This window comes from Balaenoptera borealis (assembly GCF_965194805.1).
Source record: "Balaenoptera borealis genome assembly, chromosome: 11".
NCBI classification, from domain to species: Eukaryota; Metazoa; Chordata; class Mammalia; order Artiodactyla; family Balaenopteridae; genus Balaenoptera; species Balaenoptera borealis.
The window spans coordinates 38,238,968-38,261,610 of NC_138868.1; the positions used below are offsets into that span (position 1 = coordinate 38,238,968).

The 22,643-nt window shown below is 40.5% G+C and overlaps 1 protein-coding gene across 6 annotated transcripts in view; it reads right to left on the reverse strand.

The window, feature by feature from the left end:
- Nucleotides 1-2,339: 2,339 nt before the first annotated feature.
- Nucleotides 2,340-22,643, reverse strand: part of ZDHHC13 (zDHHC palmitoyltransferase 13) — a 50,220-nt gene continuing 29,916 nt past the window's right edge. For 2 of the 6 annotated variants that reach the window (XM_082342446.1, XM_082342451.1), the window contains exons 10-17: nt 20,294-20,396; nt 15,060-15,182; nt 14,124-14,186; nt 13,335-13,428; nt 11,629-11,712; nt 7,681-7,838; nt 5,291-5,388; nt 2,340-2,952 (exon numbers count right to left, since the gene is read on the reverse strand). In XM_082342446.1, coding sequence (XP_082198572.1) covers nt 2,814-2,952; nt 5,291-5,388; nt 7,681-7,838; nt 11,629-11,712; nt 13,335-13,428; nt 14,124-14,186; nt 15,060-15,182; nt 20,294-20,396 — 862 coding nt within the window. In that variant the 3' untranslated portion in view covers nt 2,340-2,813. Of the gene's footprint in view, nt 2,953-5,290; nt 5,389-7,680; nt 7,839-11,628; nt 11,713-13,334; nt 13,429-14,119; nt 14,187-15,059; nt 15,183-20,293; nt 20,397-22,643 lie in introns of all 6 variants that reach the window. The other 4 variants (XM_082342447.1, XM_082342448.1, XM_082342449.1 and 1 more) reach the window with 4 other exon arrangements.

Here is a 22,643-nt window from a genome sequence, read left to right on the forward strand (position 1 = left end):
GGATTCAATTCTGGATGTATTTTGAAGATAGAGCCAGTAGGATTTCTCAAAGAAATGAATCTGTGGTATGATGAGAAAAAGTGAGTTATCAAGAAAAGATTCTAAGGTTTTGGCCTGAGTAATGCAAAGGATGGAGTTTCTGATCAACTGATATGGGGAACACTGAGGGTAGGGAACAGGGTTGTTTACTTTTTATTCATTTACTTTAAAACGTATTGTTTTATTTTTTATCGATTTTTAAAATCCAAGTTTTATTTGTGCACATGGGGCTAGGGTAGAAATCAGAAGTTCAGTTTCAATTTGGACAAGTTAAATTTAATATGTCTATAGATGTTGAAGTGGATATGTCAAGTACACAGTCTGGAGTTTGAGAAGGAAGTCTGAACTGGAGTTAACAACCTGGGGCGGTTGGGCACATAGATGGTATACGTCAGGAAGAGGAAGTGAGTTTAGATAAAGAGCAAGAAGATCAAGGAGTCGCCTCTGGGACATTCCAACATTAAATGGTAGGGGCGGAAAAACAGCGAAGGAGATGTTGGGCTCTCAAGAGCAACCAGCAAGAGGAGGAAGAAACTCAGGGGTGCTCTCCTGGAGGCCAGGTGAGGAAAGTGTATTAAGGAAGCAGGAGTGACCACCTGTCAGATGCTGCTAGTAGGTTCTGTACGATGGACTTGGAGCTGACACACAATTTAGCAACACGGAGGACAGCGGTGTGCTTGACAAGAGCAGTTTCCATGAGGCGCTGAAGGTAAAAGCCTGACTGCAGACGGGTTAGAAGGAGGATGGGAGAGAGGACTTGGAGGTATTGACAAGGTTTTCAAGAACTTTTACTTACAAGAGTAAAGAAATAGTTCCTTATTGCTCACTTTAATCTTACAGCTCCTTAGCTTAACGTTCAATGCCCCTGGTGATCTAGCCCCCGTCCACCTTTCCAACTTATTAACCAAGCTCCCCACTTCCAACATCCTACACACCCAGGCTGTCATTGTTCTGACTATACTTTAGACTTTCCCGTTGTCTTTACTCATAGAGTTCTCTCCATCTGAATGCCTTTCACTTCCAACTCCCTATTTCCAAACTCAGTATCACTGAAAACCCTTTCTAATGCCCTATCATCCATAAACACTTCCTTGATTACACCCACTGAGGCTCTCCCCAACCTCTAAACTCTAACCATATTTAATTTGCACCCCTCTTATAGCTTTTAGTATTTTCTACATTATACTATATTTTCATGTATCTTAGCTCCCCCTCTAGACTGTAAATGCCATGATTAGTATGCCCAATTAAATGTTTTATAGCCTCCAACACCTAGCATGATGCTCCATAAATATTTGTGGAATAATTTAAAAATGAATGAAATGTGCTTTCCATGTTACATATCAATTAGGTGTGCTGGAATACAGTGGCTCTGGGAATTTGAATTTTAAACAAGTGAGCCCCAGGCCCCTGCCCTGTCCCTGTGATTCTGATCTAACTGGTCTACGGACCACAATTTGAGAATATTTACTTGGCGGGTGTTGGTGGGAAAGGAAGGGAGAGAGAATAAGTCCTTCTGTCCCTTAAATGAGAATCAGTCTTCAAGCCACAATTCTGATCACATCATGTCCTGCTTTAAAACCCTTCATTCATTCAACAAATTCATTCAAATATTTATTGAACACATACGTGTCAGGTGGTATTCTAGGAGGCTGGGACCTCAGAGTGGGTAGCCCACTTGGTATCCATTTGACCTTGAAGAAAATACAAACTTCTTTAGGCTTTAGTTTCCTTATCTCAAAGCCTCTGTAGAAAAAAGGAGAACAGGTCTTTGAGGAACTGAAAGGTCTATGCCATTAGAGTACAAACTGGTCCAAAGCAAGATGGTAAACAAAATAAGGCTCTATCATTCAGGGTCAGTTGGACATGATAAGAATTTTAGCTTTTACCCCAAGAGCAATGGGAACCTAAGGAAGGGTTTTCAGCGGGAAGGTGCCATGTCCAGGGGCATATTCTCACACACACACACACACACACACACACACACACACACACACACACACACACACACTACCAAGAGTTCAAGTTGAATTAGCATTTCTTCCAGAACAAAGAAAATGAGCAATTACAATCACACCAGTCTAATATTTTAAGGGTACTAAGTAAAAATTGTAATTAATCTTTAAGATTTCCCGTTCAATTTTCTAAGCAGAACGGAAAACAAAATTAAATCTTGCTATTGCTATTAACAGTGATCTCAACTCATTCCTGGAATTTGGGAATTTTTCTTCACATCCTATATATACCTTTTCTCAATTTAAGATTCAAGAAGTGTCAAGTGTCAGAAACTAAGTCTCAACTACAAAAAAAAATTTTTATTAAGTGTGAAAGCAAAACAGGTACATCTATTTAAATATTTTTTTACATATTTATAGATAAAACAAAGACAAATAATTTATCAAAAATTACAAGTTTAAAGAATAATACTATTTTGAAACAGCCAATAAAAGTATCTGAAAATACCACATTTTCTCCATAATTGAATATTATCTCCAAAAAAAAAAAAAAAAAAGGAACTTGCGTTTTCTTGTGAAAAATATATAAAAGTTTTTTTTTTTAGATGTCTGCCAAGATTGTTCAGAAACAGTCCATCTTACTAAGTCTGAAAAAGTGTAAGCCTTTCTCGAGAACTTCTGTTTTTACCAAATGCTTTAAAAACCACCTGTGTTTTCCTTTGGGCTTAGGTGAACTCTAAATCTTCACTTCACTTGCAGACCACAGGGCATCAACATAAATACAAACAAATCAGAGTGAGAGTTGTGGGTTGCTTTTCTTCACACTGAGCGAAGAACTTTCTCCTTAGCTGGGTGAAAGACCATGGTGTACTGCGACGTCCAGTCTACTGCACAGGGCTTGACCAAGCCAAAGCAGCCACACTGAAAGAAATCTGCGAGGTTCTGTGTGAACCCAAGGCTGCCAAGAAAGAAAGAGAACACGTCTTACTACATTTCCTGTTAGCATTTGACAAACATTCATTCAAACCATAAACATTCACTGAGAATTTACAGTATACATCCTTCCAAGATCCTGCAGGAATCCAGAGGTGAATCAGACAGTTCTTGAATTTATGGCCCTCAAAACTGAAGCCCAGTTCCACTTCTGGACCTGAATCCCTATTTTGAGATTCCCTGGCTTGTGCCCAGCAACGCAAGTTCCTTTTGGGTCCCCACTCACTAGAACAGTCACTGCCACCATTAAGTTTCTTTCTTTCCATTCCCACTGCTCTAGTTCAGACTTGGACTATCTCAAGGGCCAGACAGGCCAGAAAAACTATTATCAACAAGATGGGATTCTTCGAATTCTAAGAAACTCTAAATGGTGTCTCTGTCTCAATTCCTTCTAATTCATCCTACATACTGGAGACTGGTCCTCCAAACACCTGATATATTCATGGCCTCTAACCTCCCAGTCAAAACCCTTTAACGACATTCCTCTGCCCAGAGGCTCAAAGACAAATCCCTCATCTTTGTACTCACAGCCCTATATAATAAAGCCCAGGACTCCTCGGGTATTGATGCTCCAAACTCATCTTTTGTTATAGCTACTCTGGCTTTATTTTTCCCGTGATCACAACTGCATGGGCCGTTCTTCTACCCTGGGACCCACACTCCCCTACTCTTCCATCAGGTAACGCCCTTATCCTTTTAAGCCCTACCAGTTCTCAAGGCCTAGGTCAAGGCCCACTTCCCCTTTGGAGCCTTCCTGACTACATACCTTCAGCATCATTTTTTCCTCCATTAAATTCCTGAATGCTACTGTCTGTTCGGTTATCATGAATGTTCATTTTTAGGCATACGCCCCATCTTTCAAGGGCCTAACCCAACGTCTTAAACACATCGGAACACGTCTGTGTGTGAGGATGCGTGTGCCACTGCTGCAGGTTAGTGACAGTGGTCAAGAAATTCCCAAGGCTGCTAAGAAGGCAGCTTCCCAGGCAGGGGGCTGCCCACACGGAACTAATGGGGTGGAAGCAGGGAGGCATGCTGGGGACCGACAGGGCCCAGTTCAAGAGCTGGCTAGTGAGTAAAAGTAACTTAGGGGACGACAATAAGACAAAGCTTTGGTTTGAAGCTAGATTCAAAGTGGCTCCAAGGCTTTACCTTTAGTTCCTCCAGTAATGCTGCCATGTCTTAGCAATTCCCCAAAATGTCCCAACTCTCCCACCTCTGGCCCTTTATTCAGACACTTCTCCAGGGCTCGGGATGCCCTTCCTTCCTTCTCCCCACCCCACACCTTTCAAGGCTCAGCTTAAAATTCCACCTCTATCACAAAGAGGTCCGTGCTCCGGTGGAGTAAATATTTATTCCTCTGGTTAAGTCACTGAGAAAGGGATTTTATTATCACTACCAGTCTGAAATAATCATCACAAGCTTAACACGACTCTCTACACTCCATCACTTTGGCCGTCTCTTCCCAATTAAGTCAATTTCTCTCCTCTAAACACACATCATAGTCATATCCCAGGCTCTGATTTCCTTGCCTAACAGCCTAACAGTTTCATCTTGTACCACGAGTGTGCTTTAAAATAGACTGCTCATGAGATATGCAGTGAGCGGTCACATCCCTAGAGGGCCCTGGGTCACCTCTGCAGCACTCCCAGCCTCCAAGATCCCGATATATCTGACAGGAAGATAAGCTTCAAACCCTGATCTCTCATCTCGTAAGATGACGGCCATCCTACAAACACTCTCATTTTCAGCTGAGGACAGGTTTTACACAACCAGTGCTCTGGGGAAAACATATCCCAAACCTGAAAAAGTAACTTTTCCCTGACACAGGTGGGCACTTTAAACATCGGGCTAAAAGAATTACTGGCGATAGAAAGCCAGGTTGAAAATCCTGGCAAAGCTCACAATCTAACGCTTTCTACAGAGAGCCTAGTGGCTGGCTTTCTCAGCCACGTGCTTAGTTATCTCACGCTGACTTCATGCCAGCAATATGCAACCTTGTGACCATGTGGCTTGACTGAAGAAATCTCCCATCTTGGCAAAACTTCAAAGTCACTTACTGTTTGTGCTGAGTCCAGTAGACTAAATCTTACCACCTTGGGGCTCATGACCTTGGGGCTCATGACCTTGGGGCTCATGACCTTACCACTCATCTCACTGAGGCTTCCAAGAAAGAAGAGGTTCAACTCCGTCAGCCAGTTAGAGGATGGCAGCAGGGCTGTGGGTGGTGACACTAGGTCGGGAAACCAATGGCGAGGCCAGCACCTTCCACCGGCTCAGTGGGCAGAATAGGTCTCACTTACTTGTATGGGGTCCTCCTGAGGGACAACGTCTGTTTCATGTGCCTGCTCTGCTTCAGCAGGCTGGTTCTCTCATGAGAGGTCAGGCCCAGAAAAGCAATCTGAAAATGAAGGTGGGAAGGTACATGAAAAACACCACCACATCGAGGCTCGTCACTCTCAGCAACGCATCACAGGACACTGGCAAACATTCAGTTCTCCCCCAGAGACAACATCACCTGGACTGCTAACCAAGGATCACGGTGAGGGGAAGGACAGAGCAGCTCGAAACAAGACTCCTATGTAAATCTAGTAGCTAGGCATTTTTTTTTTTTTGATTGTCTGATTTTTATTAACCTTTAAGAAAGCAGAGTGCATTGACTCAGAGTCGTGAAATGATTGCTTTAGTATTTCAAGCTGTGGCTTACGGCCATGTTTAGATTCTCAACACGTTCAGCATTCAACTTCCAGGTGAATCAAACAACATAAGGTCAGTATTAATGCAATTATCTCAACCTCTATACGCTTCTTAGTATCTCTTTGAAAAGGGCCAAATAAAAAAGCCAATCTGAAGTGAAGAACATTTAAATCCATAAATTTGGGGAAGGGTTAAGAATTAAGGTAACTTTAAAAACTCTCAAATCTTTAAAACCAATATTATTCACTGAGATACCTCACCTAATCCTCAAAATAATTCAAACATCAAGTTCCTTATCTGTAAGACAGAGATTATCACAGCATCCTCATCGGATTCTCTAAGGATTTGCGATAAGATATTTAAAATGATACAGTGCAGAGGCTGATAGAGATGAAGTAACTGGTCCAAGGCCACACAGCTTAGAAAGTGGCAGAACTGGGGCGGACACCTCAGTCAGTGTGAGAATAAAGCCCGTGGTCCTTGCCAGCCCTCTATATGCTCAGTTTGACTCCCTACAGTCAAAACCATGACTCACCTGAGCACTCCGGAAACGAAGGGCTTTAAATAACTGGATTGTTTTGTTTATTAAGAAAACATCTTTACTCTGAATTCCTGTTTTTGAAAACTAACCAAAACTTTGACTCCACTTTCCTGCCTTAGAGAGCATAAACAAACTTTCTTTTAAAAAGTGAAGATATTACAGCCTCAAATGTACTTATTCTAAGAGTCCAGGAAAGAAGAAAGAGAAATTTAGAACTGATGTCCCAAATCTTAGGTTCTGCTTCTAACTCCACCTCTGACTGAGCCCTATGGCCATAAGCAAGGCGCTCAACATCTCTTAGGCTTAGTTTTCTCATCCATAAAATGGAAACACGAACACGACTTTGACACAGATTCCAACTCAAATGTCTGAGGCCATTGACGGGAAAGTGCTTTGGAATACGTAAAACATATATAAATATTAGGTATTCTAAATGATTATAATATTAATAATCATTGATGCTAATATCCATTCTTACCGCCTGAGTCTGTAGATATCAGATAGGAGATTAGGACGAGTATTCAGAAACCTCAGTTCAGTCAGTATTATTAGCTTAATTCCTTTCCTTAGCATTTTTTCCCCCTTTTTTCTTACTTTATTTTTTATTATTATTGCAGAATTGGTTATTCCCCCATAAAAATGGAATACATCTTGCTTTTGTTGAGTAATGCGCTAATTGTCTGAGGTCCGGCAATAATTGGCTCAGACTGATCATGGCTGTCCATTCCACGGGGGCAGGCCATAGCAACAATGAGAATTAGGTTACGCTCATAAAGGAAGGCAGGCAGCAGGGAGGGGACAGAAGCTTCACAGAAAGCTGAAGGCGGTGGCTACTGCCCTGGAGCATGAGCTTTCTAATGGTCGTGACCTACTCCGCAAGTGTAAGTACCATGTCTGTTGGTTAGTGATGCAGCTTTCATTTCTTCCCCACTTCCATCCACTTAAGTACTGCATAATAATAAGGATAACAAACAGGGCTGGGAAGAGTGAGGGAACATAATCATCTCACATTTGCACAATGCTTTACAGTTTATACCATGCTTTCACATGCCATATAATTTAATTATATGATGGAAAAACCCCTTGAAACGAACTGTCAGAAGACCTAAGTTTCCAGTTCTGATTTTTGCCACTCACTGGGTGACCCTGAGCAATTCAATTCACCTCTCTGTACCTCTATCCGTAAAAGAGGTCAGATTAGATAACTCCTAGGGCTACACTAACACCTTAGGACTCTAACCTTTAAACTATCCTGCGAGAGTAGACAGGCATTATTATCCCCATTTTACAGACAAAGAAACTGAAATTCAGGAGTCAAATGACATGCCCAGACCCACAGAGTAAGTGACAGAAGTGGAACTCAAATCTAAGTGTTCTGATTTGAAATTCAAGTCTTTCTATCTCACTATGGGGTACTGGAAATTTTACTCAAAGGCATTATTAGAAGATAAATACCTGAAAGAGCTGATTTAGTAATAAAAATGTTGACCATGAGAAATGGAAACTTGTTAACATGAAGATATATACGACCCAAGGGGAACAGGTCACAATCTGATTGAGGTAGGTCCACAGTCCATCTTCTTTGAATGTTGTGACACAATGATTTGACCAATCTGTGAATTCACAAAAAAGGAACCCATTATTTAAAAAGGCAACAAACTAGTGATCATTCCTCAAGAAGATAAAAATCACTGCAGTTCTGTTTAGGGAGAAGAGAAAGTAAGACATGATGGCACAGATCAGAACTCAACTTTAAGATTTTATCTTCCAAATAAATGCCAGCTCAACAAAGATTAAAAAAAAAAAAAAAGATACCTCACTGTTAAGGCTATGATAATACTGCATTGGTAGTTGGCAGTGAGGGAATAAAAGCAAAAATGTCTATAAAATCATCACTAAAATTAGCATATTCAGCATAAAAAACACTGGCCAGAAGTTAATTGTTCAAGGACTTGATAACTGAGAATGATTATATATTTAATAAATATTTCTCCTAGAAAATTCTCTATCTTATCCATGTTACAGCAAGATAAGGGTCTATTACAGAACAGAATATAAACTCTTACTAAGGGTTCAGATCAACAGGCCATTCCTGTGGGCACAAGAAATCCTATAAGCACCTAGATACCACTGGACCACAGCCTACAGCATGCAGTTACTGGGTGTACTTCTGCACTGGGACCATAATTAATCCTGCAGGGGGAGAAAAGCCAGGTGAGAGAACTCATGAGTCAGACACCCCTAGGAAAAGAACAGAGAACAAGATTCATATGGTCGCAGCTCAGTTTTTCCCCAGAAACATCTATTTACATGCCGATCAAAAGTGAGGCCTTCACTGTGGTCTTCATGATACTGACCCCCTAACCCACACAGCCAAGAGCAGCAGTAAGGAGAACACAGGTAGGAAGCAGCAGAAACAAGGGAACAGATCTTCAAGGTTATGTAAAACCAATGACTTTAAACAGGCATCATGAGCATTCATAAAGGACAAGGAAATAAGAATTGTGTAGATTTGCACCTTGAGGTTTCATAAATGCCTCTGACAATTTGAAAAGTAGTTTCAGACATTTTCCCAAAGCAGCACTTAAGAGCTCCTGGGACAGGAAGAAAATGAGTCCATGACTTAACTATCAACTGTCTGTCCATTTTTTCTTTTTGAGTCTCATCTGATTTCCAACCATCCTTCATGAATATATGCCAGAAGAATTCTAAGGGCAATCATCATTGAGTAACAATCAATGTAAAAAACTTAAGGTAAATTACACTTTCTTTAGAGTTTCTCATTAGGGCTGCAAAGAAAGATGCATTCCACGTACCTGATATAACAAAAAAAAGAATATAATTTCCAACAGCAGGCAGAGGAAACAGCTGCTGAGTGGGAAAGAGTATCTATTTTCTTTCAGCTTCTCTGGATTTCTACTGCTCCCTTCTGGGAATTTTTTTGGTAACACAGCATGACTTTGAACGGAAATTTTCATAGGACTGATTTCAGATTTATCAAAGATATGGCTGCAAATGGCCACATACATTATGTTATGCAATATAACACTTTAATACGTACTAAGAATACATTCTTATCAGGTGGTCACTGGCTAATGATAGGGAATGCGTATTGCTCCAGGTCAATCATTTTCAAACAACTCTGACAGTTACAATGTTCTTTCTAACAATGATCTAAAATCTTTCTCCCTGTAACTTGCGGGATGCTGACACTTTGAGTGACTTACTGTCCACCCTGAAAACAGACCTCACAGAAGGGGAAATGCATGGAGGCTGCACAGAGTCAGAGTAGCTGGAACCGGATCCCACGAGGAGGATGAGGGTGCACAGCAGCGTTCTGGCACCAGGAGCGTTAATGATAAACAAAGGAGGTGGGATGACAATGAGGCCTCATTAGAAAAATGGAGCAAAAGTTCGTTTTTGCTGTCTGAGAAATAACGATAAATGACAGGATGCGTGCATTCGGTGTAAAGAAATGCTGTCAGAATATAAATGGGATGAAAGTAACAAAACACGTTCAGCTAGTCTATACAGCTGTTAGTAAATGTAAGGTGGGACTGTTCCTAAGAAACAAAAAACGTGATACAAAAATTGGTTCAGAGCCAGAGAATAAAGACAAAGAGGAGGGAAGAACCAAACGCATGTAATAAGGAAGCAACTTGGAAAGAATGAATGTGATGGAAAATTACTTCTGCCCTTATCAATACAGTCGTATGCTGGACATAGCCACCACACAAAGATGACTATTTTTAGTGAAGAGAGAGAATGGGGAGAGACAAGAGCGGTGTAAAATCTGGCTCCTCTCCACGAGGATCAAGTCCAAGGGACAAGTTGGTCCATGGGCCAGCTTAAAAAGGTTTTCCAGGAACATGCTTTACTGTCAGGCCTTAAAAAGGCAGCTCTTTCGACAGAAAGCAGCACTGTCAACAAAATCTTTTATTTCTTACACCACAGGACATAATCTAAGAGGTTTTAAAATGTCAATTCTTAGGATTTCTGATGGCCTTTGACAAGAACTGAGATCAGGGATCACAACCTTCTGACCTAGGTCCATTTGAGATGGTGGTAGTTACCCTGAGCTACAAAAGCATTCCCTAGTGATCAGAGACACCGACGGTGTCTGGTAGGGAGAGGGGCTGACAAGGTAACTGAGGCCCCCTCCATGCCTACGGCAGGGATAAAAATAGATCATTTCATAGATTTTAATTAACAATCTCTAAAAATGAAACCTTAAACAAAACAAAACTTGTAATACTGGATGTTTCTGGAGAAGAGATCTGGGAGGCTGGGGACAGCACAGGAGGAACTGTCTTTCAACAACTAAACAAAATTTAAACTAGAGAAAGCCAGTGGGTGAGCGGGGCGGGGAGTGTAAGGTGCGGTGGGACTTGGGATGCTAAGGGGAAAAGAAAAAACATAGGAAAAAACTTTCCACGTCCTCCTGCATCGTTTCAGATTTTAGCTCAAGCAACAAACTAGTATTCTACCGGCAAAATCTAAGACTTAAGCATGAATATAACAGGAGGGTGGATGGAAACAGATCAGTAGCGAAGCCTCTGCCTCTAGATCCAAATTCTCCTAAAACCTTCAGAATAAATGAATAATAAACAGTTAAACAAATAAAGTCAAAATAAACTACAAGCACAGTAAGTGTTTCCGGTTAGGTAACCTATTCCAAGGTCTGAAAAGCACAGTCATGCAATTCTTAAGAGCTAACCAAAATCCTCCCTGCTTCAATTTAAACTCTGTTCTTAGTCGCTCACCTTGGAACAGCTCAACGTCACTCCCTCCATGAGACCCCCTCAACGCCCTTCTGCACTGCTGTTGAAAAGTTATTTGCCTTTCTCAGGGATGCAGAATAAGTGAGCTAATGTTTTCTTCCAAGTTATTATTTCCGACCTTTCGATCATTGTTACTGTTTTCCCATCAGTTCTAAGTTGTGACTTGACATCTGTCAAATGGCATGAGCTTTCAGAGTTTTGTTCCTTAATTACTGTGACCACCTCCACCTCCCTCCCACAACCTCTCTAGCACCAATCTTTTTTTTTTTTTCCTAGTTTATTTACTTATCACTTCCCTTGCTTTGTACTTGAACACCTGATTTTTACTCATTTCACTGGGGGATAAATCTGCACTTACCTTAAATGAATCTCTATTTCTGACCACTTCTCAAATTTATCAAGGTCACTTTAGAGTAGAATCTCTTCCAAACTACTGACAACTAACCTCTCCTAGCACTCTTGCAGCTTCCCGATGCTGAGAGAGTCTTAGAGACGTTTGTTTCATTTTTATTAGGGTATGGTTTATAGTCATCCAGCCGGAGTGTGAGATACAAGAGTTTACAAGAAAAAGTATATGTGAGTGCAGGTGCATAAGTTTGCTGTAAGAAAAATTTATACTTACAGATGAAAGATTCATATATAATCCAGTCACACACAATGGAAAGGAAAAATAAGAAGAATATGTAATAATGATGGTTGCCAAAACCTACATCAAAAAGAAAAACATGTTTAATACTTTCTTCCAATGATTTTCCAGATCAAGACCTTAGTAAACCACTTCCCTGTCAAAAGCCTTCACCAAAGTAAAAGAGAAATAAGCTATTGTTTTGCTTTTAAATACCATTAAACCCAAACCAAACAGCTCTGATATGTCACGTTCAACTGTCCATGTTAACTAAACTAATATTTATTCATTACACTTCTTTTTTGGATAGAACAAATACAGCTCTAGGATGGCCTATACAGCATGGGAGGGAGGGGAGGAGGCAGGATTTGGGGCAAGTCATACCCTGTCTCTTCCTTCCTTCCGTGTAATAAGTTTATATAAGTACAACTTCCGGACATCAAGTACTGACTTAATCAGGGGAACAGAGAAAACAAATGAGGGGCAATAGATATATTGCAGGAGACTGACATAACAAAAGAGGGGCAACCTGCGGCCTGAGAAAGGCCTACAGAAGCAAAGAAGGGGTGAGGGGGCCAGGCAACCAAGCCCCACTGTTGCATGTGCTGCCCCCTTGATGCTGGAGATGGCAGCATTTTGATACTAATGACACAAAAGCTCCTTAGCCACCATCACATTCCCACCTCCTCCTGAGGTAGCAAAGCCCAGCAGAAGGAGCAACACCCACTGGAATCAGGAGACCCAGATTTACGAATGACAAGCTGTGTGACTATAGGTCCATCATTTAACTTCTCTGATTCAGTGTTCTTACTTTTAATATGGGGAAAATATCTCTTCTGTCTACTTCACAGGCCTGTGGCAACCAAACAGGATGATATGTATGAAAACACTACGTAAACGCAGCGTGATAAAAATATGTGGGATCACACGATTGTTTTCGCACTGCCATTCAGAGCTGCCTGTTATAATGCCAATCATCTCATCTCTATGGTGGGATGGGGTACACGAAGCCTGGAAGCCCAGGAATTCTCTCTTCCCCTGTTCTCTAGGAATAGTGGAGAACATCAAAATGCACCGAGGAAAGCTGCCTGAGCTGAGGCAGCCTTTTGTTCATCAAGATTATACATGCATAGCCTCCCCTGAAGACCCATGACCATAGTTCCTCTGATGTTCCTCGTAATAAAGCCCTGGCTTTTACTGTGACGGCTCGGAGGAAACCCAGGGCTTCAGATCAGAACACTCCCTGGGTGGAAGGCAATCCCCAGACCCCTGTCGTCTCTGGTTCTAGCACCTACCTGAGCCTTAGAGGCAAGTAGAGAAGGTGAATAAAAGGGACAAGACACAAAATATGGAAAAGACATGGTATCTGGAGTGGAAGACTGACACTACTAAAGTGATCTCAAGCAAATAATTTGACCTTTAATATTTTTTCAACTCTAAAATGGAGGTAATAATACCAACCTCTGATGTTCAAATAGGATACTATATATGAAGGTACTTTATACATGTTAAAATACTATACAAATGACATTAATTATTATTATTAACATCAAGAGTCAGTGTTCCAAAAAGTGTTAACCACAAAGCTGATTCTCTGACAAGCAAGAATGGACCCCTTACATGCTTTCCCCTTTTTCTGAGTGACACACATAACTAAAGAGAACTGAACTTCAAAATGGTAAATGGAAACTTGACCCTCTCACCGATGCACCGTCCAGTCCACAGGCAATGTTGATCATACCGAGCCACACAGGAGTTGCACACATGGCAATGGAGTGACCTTAATGGTTTCCTTATCTAAGTGGACAATTAAGAGAGATCTAAGCAAAAATCAGAATCTCAAAGTGGTAACACATCAAAATCTTATTCCTAAATTATAACGACATTGGCACAAATAATCCTAAATCGATCATCAATTCACTCAGAGGCTCTGGAATGCCTTATTACTATTTACTTCCACATGTCTAATTAGGCCATCGCTAAAAGGGATTTGAATTCCAGAGCTTACTGACACTGACTAAGGGGAAATGAGGCAGCACCACATAGGAGAATGAGCCCTGGACTAAGAAAAAGGGAACCGAGTTACACTTCTGGTTCTGCCAATAATTTAGGGAAAGTTACTTCCTCCCTCTAGGCTATGAATCTTCAGTTGCTAAATCAAAGGTTTCACTAAGTGGTTTCTAGGGTCATCATGAGCCTCTGACTCCAAGTTAGTTCTAACATATGCTTCATGGCAGGAAAAAGCAAAGGAAACACACAAAGAGATTTAACCACAGGCAACCTCAAGAGATTACAAACATCATTCTCCCACATGTTCAAGGCAGGAGACTGTTCTGACAGTAATGCAAAATTAAAGAAAACAAATTCTACACCTGGTCAAAAGAAAGGTGTATAAATATACCATGAAGATTTGAAAAATGCTTACATGAGCAACGTAACCAAGAATTCGCTTTCACGATGGGAGAAAAATTATAAAGAAAAGACTCACTCACAAGACATGATGTACAAAATGTTCTGAAATCCAGAGAGCCGGTCTCTGCAAGGGTGACGATATTCTGAAAGACATCGAGTTTGACCTGACGTTTGCGCTCTATTGAGGAATGGATGATGCGTGGTTACATACCAGTCTCACAGCTCTCTCTCCGAACTGAGGCAGCGAGAAAAGCAACTTAGAAGACTTGCCACCGTATCATTCTGTGCTTGAAATGTGTGACTTTTCAAGGCTGCATTTTCAACCATAGCCAGTAAATTAGAATGCACAAAAATGACACCCCCCCTTTTCTCCATGAATGGCAATGATTTCTCAGTTATAGTATGCTACAGAAAAATAAATACACACGTTATGCACTCATAAAAAGGGAACAAAAACCACCACCTATACATCAGAACTGATGGTTAGAAGCACCAAAGGCAGTCTTTCAGGAACACTGGCTTTAGGTAACAAAGAAGACAACCGTCTCCCCAACTTCTAAACATTCACGAGCAACGGAAGACACATCATGTCATCTGACAATTTCATGTCTGAGGAAGAGAAGGGGCATCTTCTCAGCCAGTAAGGAGAAGGACTCTGCTTGACCCCTGCCTAGATACCCTCCATGTACTTAATGGGGGAATTTAAACTGTATGATCATTATCTAAGTATTACCATAAAGAAGTAGGCGCTCATATCTACTGACAGAAATTATATCTGAAAAAGTCCTGGTGGGATATTACTGTAATAAAAAATAAAAATATTTTTAAAAGTTTCATATAAATAAATGACAGTGGAGAAATCTGTTTGTTGATTTTAATCATCCCACATTTACACTGCATCTATTAGGTCCCAGGCACTAGAGACGCAGGCACGACAAAAACCAACATGGTCATGACCCTCTATAGTTTCCATACCCTCCTATAAAAAAATCAGTAACATTACAGAGAAAGCTCACCATCTTCCTTTCTTCCTCAGAAGCCTTAGTGAAGCCTGGATCAGTTGCCCAAGTCTTGTAGAAAAAGTAGAGGAAGGCTACTATGCTGAGAATGAAAACGAAATAGAAAGTGGTGCCTGCTAAATGTTAAAGCAAAGTTAAGGAACATATCAGACTTCAAGTAAGAACAGCCTAATTATGATGAAAGCAGATTTCATCACTGGTGCCTAAGAGTCTCTTTTCTCTGCATTCTAGCCTCACCTTCCCTTACGTACACATATCCCTACCCTCAAACCTGGCCCCATTCTATGCTCTAATCCTGTAGGAATTTGCTCATAGTTGGCTAATAATTAATCTCTTCTCATTAGTTGAAACTCATATAAAATATTGATAGGAATAGTTATAATGTATGAAGAACCTCCTAAAAATTGAAAAACGTTCCATATCCCAATAAATTAACATCTAAACGGTGTAACTGTGGCTCTCCTGTGCACATCTAAAACAGTATTTTCTGATCATTTTAACAAAATTAGTCAAAGAAACAAACCACTGAATTCAGAGACGCCAACTAAAAATATTTCCCTATACATTAAATTAATGCTAGCAAAGATTTCCTACTGGAAAGTTTTCATAACTTAATCCTTGTAACTGTATTAGGCTGAGTTAATTCAGAAACAAAGAAATTGCTCTCCTTGCAAAGTGATTACAAATCAGATACTATTTGGAAAGGCAGATATTATGGATAAATTAAGATAAAGTGTTTCAAGGATAAACATTACCCACTTCGAAGTGTTTTTGAAATGGTACAAATTCTTTGTATAAAAAAGTAAAACTCAGGCTTCCCTGGTGGCGCAGTGGTTGAGAATCTGCCTGCCAATGCAGGGGACACGGGTTCGAGCCCTGGTCTGGGAAGATCCCACATGCCGCGGAGCAACTAGGCCCGTGAGCTAAAATTACTGAGCCTGCGCATCTGGAGCCTGTGCTCCGCAACAAGAGAGGCCGCAATAATGAGAGGCCCGCGCACCGCGATGAAGAGCGGCCCCCACTTGCCGCAACTAGAGAAAGCCCTCGCACAGAAACGAAGACCCAACACAGCCATAAATAAATTAATTAATTAATTTTAAAAAAAAAAGTAAAACTCTGCCCCAGGGAAAGACAAATGAATGTGCAATAATAAACCAATATGCCAGTAGTAAACCAGTTCTCCTTGCCCAATTAAAATCACTATATTGACATAGTAACTGTATCTGCCTTCCAAGGTGTTGCCAAGATGTTCTTCTGCTAAACTTCAGAGTGGAAAAGGTGGCCATAAAATAAAACTCTGAACGCTTGCTATTCAAAGTGTGGTCCGTGGGTCCCACAGCAATGGCTTTACCTGGAAGCCTGTTACAAGGGCAGAATTCCAGACCTCACCCCAGACTTGCAGAAGCAGACTCTGGATTTTAACAAGATCCCTAGAGGATGCACATGCACATTATAGTTTGAGAAGCACTGCTCTAGCCCACGAAAACCAACACAACCACATCTGGTTCAGGTAAGCAGGAACGAATCTTGTTGGTTTAGTTTATCTGTTTATCTGCAGATGGGCCTGGCTTTAAGAAAGAGATAAGATCCAAAAAAGTTGTGTGAAACTGAAACTTAATTCCCATAAAATCCTGATCAACACACATGACACAGTCTCAAAAACACATTCAGTTTAATCACATGATCATCTCATATGTATTGACTGGACCAAATTTTGGGCTCTTATTCTGAATTAACTTTCAAAACCAATCCCAGGAGAATCAATGGATTTTTCTCCTTCCAAGTAAACTGAATCGCACTACATTCCCTCACATAAAAGCCAAACATTCCTTGCTTCCATGTCCTTGCTTTGTGGGGTTCATTGCCCTCAAGTGCTCCCCACTTCACCCCATCTACTTCTAAAACCACATTTTTGGGATGTCCAAGTCCTAACTGCCTTCGAGACCTAACTTAAAACCCTCCTTCCCCCTTTAGGTCTTTCCTGATTCCCTATGGGAAAGGATTCTCTCCCTTCCCTGAACCTAAGAATGCTTATTCTACAGCACTTAGCCCTTAGGTCATAGTTGTTTGTAGACATCGCAGCCTCCCCAGTTAGCTTGTGACCCTTTTGCAGTTAAAAAGTTTCTCAACGTGGATCTAAAATCTGCCTTTTTATAACTTGGACTAACTGGTTTTCATTCTTTAGCTCCTTTATTTCTACACTGTAGATCTACACTATAGGTGTCCTATAGATAGACCCTACAGAAGCTGCTTCCCCATTTGTTCAATAATTATTGAGTGCTCATTCTATACAGTGCACTGGCTTCCAAATGACAGACTTCCAAACACCTGAAACGGGAAGGCAGAGCTCACACTTCCAGGATAAGCAGCAACAGCATTCCTCCTGCAACACGCTCTCCTGGGTATGTTCCTGCTTTGTTCCTGTTCTCTTTTAAAAGAACACATCTCAGGTGTGTCCTGACCAGGGCAGAAGACAGTGAGATTGCTGATGTCTTTTCCTTGGACACTCACATCGTCCTTATATACTGGCTTCCTTGAAAGCTGCATCACTACCCATGCTGGGTTTTTAGTCAAAGCTCCTGGTTCTTTTTCACTTGACTGGAATCTATGTCATTCCCACAACAATGCGCACTTGTACACGTTGATCCTCTGAAACCCAGTATTAGGGCTTCACATATTTATCCTTCTTAAACTTAACTCAGCTAGAGACAGAATCACAAATGTAACGTTCAGTGGTTTGCCATCTCTTTCCTGAATCCTCATCTTACCTCCAAACTCATCAGTTAGGTCCTCTCTCCTTCTCTTAAACCTGCCTCATAAAAGATAAACACATTATTTGCTGAACATATAAAAGGCACCAGAAGAAACTGTTCATCTGAGGTGCTAACCTAGAGCTGCTCTTAAAATTAATCCCAACATGTAGCCTTCCACACAGATTTTATTCATAAGACCAATTAATAATAATAATAAAATAATAGGTATTCTTTACAGAATGGGGACTATGGTCAGCGCTTTACAGACATCCTAGCGTAGTAATCCTTGCAGCTGCCCCATGAACTTGGTACTGTTATCCCCAATTTACAGAAAAACTGAGACTCAGTGAAATTACTTGCCCAATGGTACATAACTAGTAAGAAAAAAAAAGCCAAAACTCCAATTCATTCTGTCTGATTCCAAAGATCGTACTCTTTCCACAGTTTCCCAGACCCTCTTCCCATGATGGGCAAGGCGGCTGTGGGCGTGGAAGCCCCATGCAATCCACACTTGGCAACACGACTAGTCTACACTCTCAGGCTGGGTCTTTCCAGGGCAGCACCTCAGTGCACACCCAAGCCAGTTCAAACAGCATTTAGCATTCAGCTTGAAAAACACTGATCTGATGGCGCCACCTACTGACCGACCTGCCCTCACTAGCAGTGGCCTCACGTGGGTGCTCAGATCAAACGGCTTCATGCTGTACGTGTGAGTAAAATACCTTCCTGTCAACTCCAACATCTTAAGATTCTGGCCAGCTATGGAAATCAAAACAGTTCTTCTGATATAATGACATCTTCACAAATATTGAACAGCAGTAAACTCAACTGAATACTAAGCTGAATACGAACTGAATACCTCTGTAATTGAGGTTTTCAAACTACAGTGGAGTAACATGTTTGTTAATACTAATGCTGCAAATTTGAAATAATTCAATGTAAAAACTACCACATTTTAGGTGCAAAATTTGACATAGTGTGAGCTTCTCACATTTTAAAAATTCATCAAGAAACACAATTTTTAAACTGTGTTTACTCCACTGCATGTGAGTTGGTGAATAAAAGTATCAGCCAGCCCTTTCAGTACCATGTCAACTACCATAGGATTTACCAGCCTTGGGACTTCTACAAGTGATAAAAGTATTTTTGGATCACATTATGATATCATCCAAGCCTTTATTAAGTGGTGGTAATAAGGCTAGTGCTTAAAAAGCTGCCCTCAAATCAATAATTATGAGACAAAGGTTAGATGTAATAAAATCTTTTGAAAAAAGTCAATGCCCTCCATGGTATGCTGTGCCGTTCATTTAGATTGAAAGGAATCTGAAAAATATTAGAGATAATGCTCAGAAATAAAAAGCATCCCTAAAGTAAAAACATGCTATATAGTGAAGGGAGATGTATGCACGCTGAGAACTCATATGCCTCTCTCACTTTACGTTTATTCCTATGGAAAAATATTCTTGAACTGAGTGTATGCATCTCTCTCATAAACAGTATTCTTTCTTTTCAAGTGTGTCATTAGCAGAAAGAGAAACAACATAGAGCTAAAGGAATACGCTTAAAGGTACGTGTCTATCTACCATACCCCTTCTTCTCTTCCCCTGTAAGGAAAGCAAGACTTTAATGTCTTCCTAGGATCCTTCGAAGGGGAGAAAGGAGCCTGGAAAGAGGTGGGAACATCAAAAATTGGAGAAAATGCCTCCTTCCCAATGGCAGCTATAAGTAACTATAAACCAAGAAGTAACCCCTATCCCCACTTCTAGGTGACTAGACTTGGCCTGGGCCCTGCTCCTTGAATGATAAACCTATCCCTTAGATGAGTTTTTTTTTTAAGCTACGGGCTGCCATCCATTAGTAGGTCATGAAAGAAATAAATGGGCTATGACCAGCATTTGTTAAAAAGGAAATAGAATAGGATAAAACAACAAAATATCAGAGTTAAAAGCACATATTCCGATTATTGTTTTCTGAAACTTTTTTTCACATACGTTTTGGGTGGCAATGCAAATTTATTTTTACTGTGAACTGAAAATCACTGCCTTGGATAATAACACTGCACTGACCATTGCTGAGGGGACACATTTCCTCCAGTATTCTTCCCGTGCAGGAGACCTTGGTACCCAGAAGATTTATTCATCACCTATAACTGCTGACCAAGTTAAAAGAACCATCGGACCTTGAAGAGAATCTCAAGGCAATACAACAAATTTTTATGGATCTAAATAAAACAGTAATTCATTATATTGTTTCCTTCCTATGAGTAATCAATACTAGACACCTGCTGTTTCCATAGTGTACTCTGAGATCATTTCCAGAATTCAGTAGATTTCCAAACATCTTCAACCAGGACCACTAAATGAATATAAATTTGACTTACTTTCCCTGGATCTCTTCTAGTAGCTAAATTTCTAACAATGGCATTAGTAATTTTTAAAAGCAAAATGAGATATGCATTTAAATGTAACCTGGAAGGATATTAGGAACAAATAAGATGAACCAAGTCACAAATATCCAAAAAACGGAACCCAGCAGAAAGACTGTTGGTAAGTACATAAGGTTCTTATACCCGACCAAGAACCTAAAAGAAAAAAAGGATAAACATAAGGTATTAGTGAAAATAAGCTCGAATCATATTAATTTTAGTTCTAAATCCCCTTAAGTAGTAATAGTAATAATAATGATGCCCTCACATAACAACAACAGTTTTCACCGAGTGCTATGCACCACTTTCCATGTGGTAACAGAGTTACACGCCATCATCACCCCATTTTACATGTGAGAAAACTGAAGCACCAGGACCTCATAAAGTGAATGTTCTAGTTCCCATAATTAACTTATACAGTATTCCATTCCCAGTAACTTTATACTTTCAAATCTTTTTTACTTCTATTGCAACATATATTTGTATTTCTTTCTTTTTTGGCATATCATATTTTCAAATACTCCGAAATGCAAAAATATAAATCCTTGGAGATTCACCTTCGCATTTAACAAGCTTTCTTCTAGAGGCTAGCAGGGTATTTCTGAAACATACGGATGCACACAACCTTGAGCACTGTCATCCTACAAACAGCCTGCAAAGCAGACGCTCGATGTAAAAAGACACGTAAAGGCGAACAGTGACACTAGTCATCAGACACCAACCATCTCGCTTGGGTCAAAAGCACTTTGGAAGTCCACATATAACTTACTCAAACGCTTAATATTGTTGTCTCAAAAGAAAAAATCTGTCTTTTACAATAAATACTCAATATAGTAAATCGGTGCATGAATAGAGATTACCTGGATCTACTTTAAAATTTATACCAGAAAAAAAAAAGGTTGATGATAGATATTAAAGGGTTTTTAAAAAGCTATCAAGATCATAAACACAATTATGATAAAATAATATTTGACAACAACTAAAGATCCCAAACCTCAGGTCCCCAATATGCTGCCAGAATAGGCCAAATAGAGCCCATGTAATCTCCATGGCATGGCTTGTCTGAGATTCTGCAGCAAAATAGGTTTGACCTAATTAAGTGGTGCAGTGAACTACCTAGTTTGTAACAGCCTGCTACTACGACCTGTCTACTTCTAACAGGTATCTCATAGCAGCCTGGATCAATAAGCAACCTCCCGTGGAGCCTAATAATAGTGGAAGTTTACAGCTGCTTACCTCCGTGAAATTGGGACTCTACAGAGTGGGAGAAATAAAAGCAGTTGCCATATGAATTTGTCTGCTATTTGAATAGTGTACATATGCTAAGCCTAGCATATGAAGCCCTCAACTCGCAAACAAAAGTTTCCATATAAATTTTTTGTAATGTGAGTTTCTATTAAGACGAACAAAATCTCAAATGCCCCTATCCTAGGTGAGTAGATATTGCCAGCCTTTGCTTTCTCTCTGGAAAAAAGAAAAAAGTGATGATTGTAATTTGGCTTACAATTTATCTGAAGACCAAGTCAACCCATTTAGTGGGAAATAAATGAATATCTCTAACTTATAAGTTTTCTGAATAGCAGACAATTTTAGGCATTTTGCTATTTTTCAGAAATTTGAACTTTTACTTAACATTTAAATTCATTTCCAGACTACTGTCCTGCTCTTGAGTGATTAAGAGGTAAAATTCCTCTAATGCTTTGTTTTTTGTTATAACAAAAGCAACTCATGCTTCTTCTACAAAATGCTGGTAATCAAAAGAAGGACACAGAAACACTCATAATCCCAGCACTTCCTTTCAGATTCTCTTTATGGATCATCATCGTTACATTCTCCTTTCAGTGACTGAAAACGTTCAACAGGAGAGACAAGTGTCCTGCTTGTATGGGCCTTACATCCCAGGAAACAGTGATTAAGTGCCATGAAGAAAATACAATGGGGTGATGCAGTAGAGTCAGTCAGGCATGGCCTCGCTGAGGAGGGGACGCTGCAGCTGACGCCTGACTGACGTCTCCCGCTATGCAACAATATGGTATCAGAACCCTTCAGACAGAGACACGAGCAAGAGCCAAGGCCCCGGGTGGGAATGAGCTTGATGTGTTTTAGAAACAGAAAGAAGGATGGAGGGCAGTGAAGGGAAGAGGTGATGTCAGAGGGGAGGGAATGAATTACATAATACTTCACAGGCAAGGAGTTTGGATGTCATTCTGAGAACAAGGAAAAGCCACTTGAGGGCTTTACACAAGGAGAAAAGACAAACTGGTTTGCCTTTTTAAAATACCACCCTGATTGCCAAGTGAGGAGGAACTACAGGGGGGTAAGAGATGGAATCAGGAGACCAGTTGGGAGGCTTGGCCGTGGGTGCCAGCTGAGGAGAGGGAGAGAGCAGACCAGCTGGGGCAG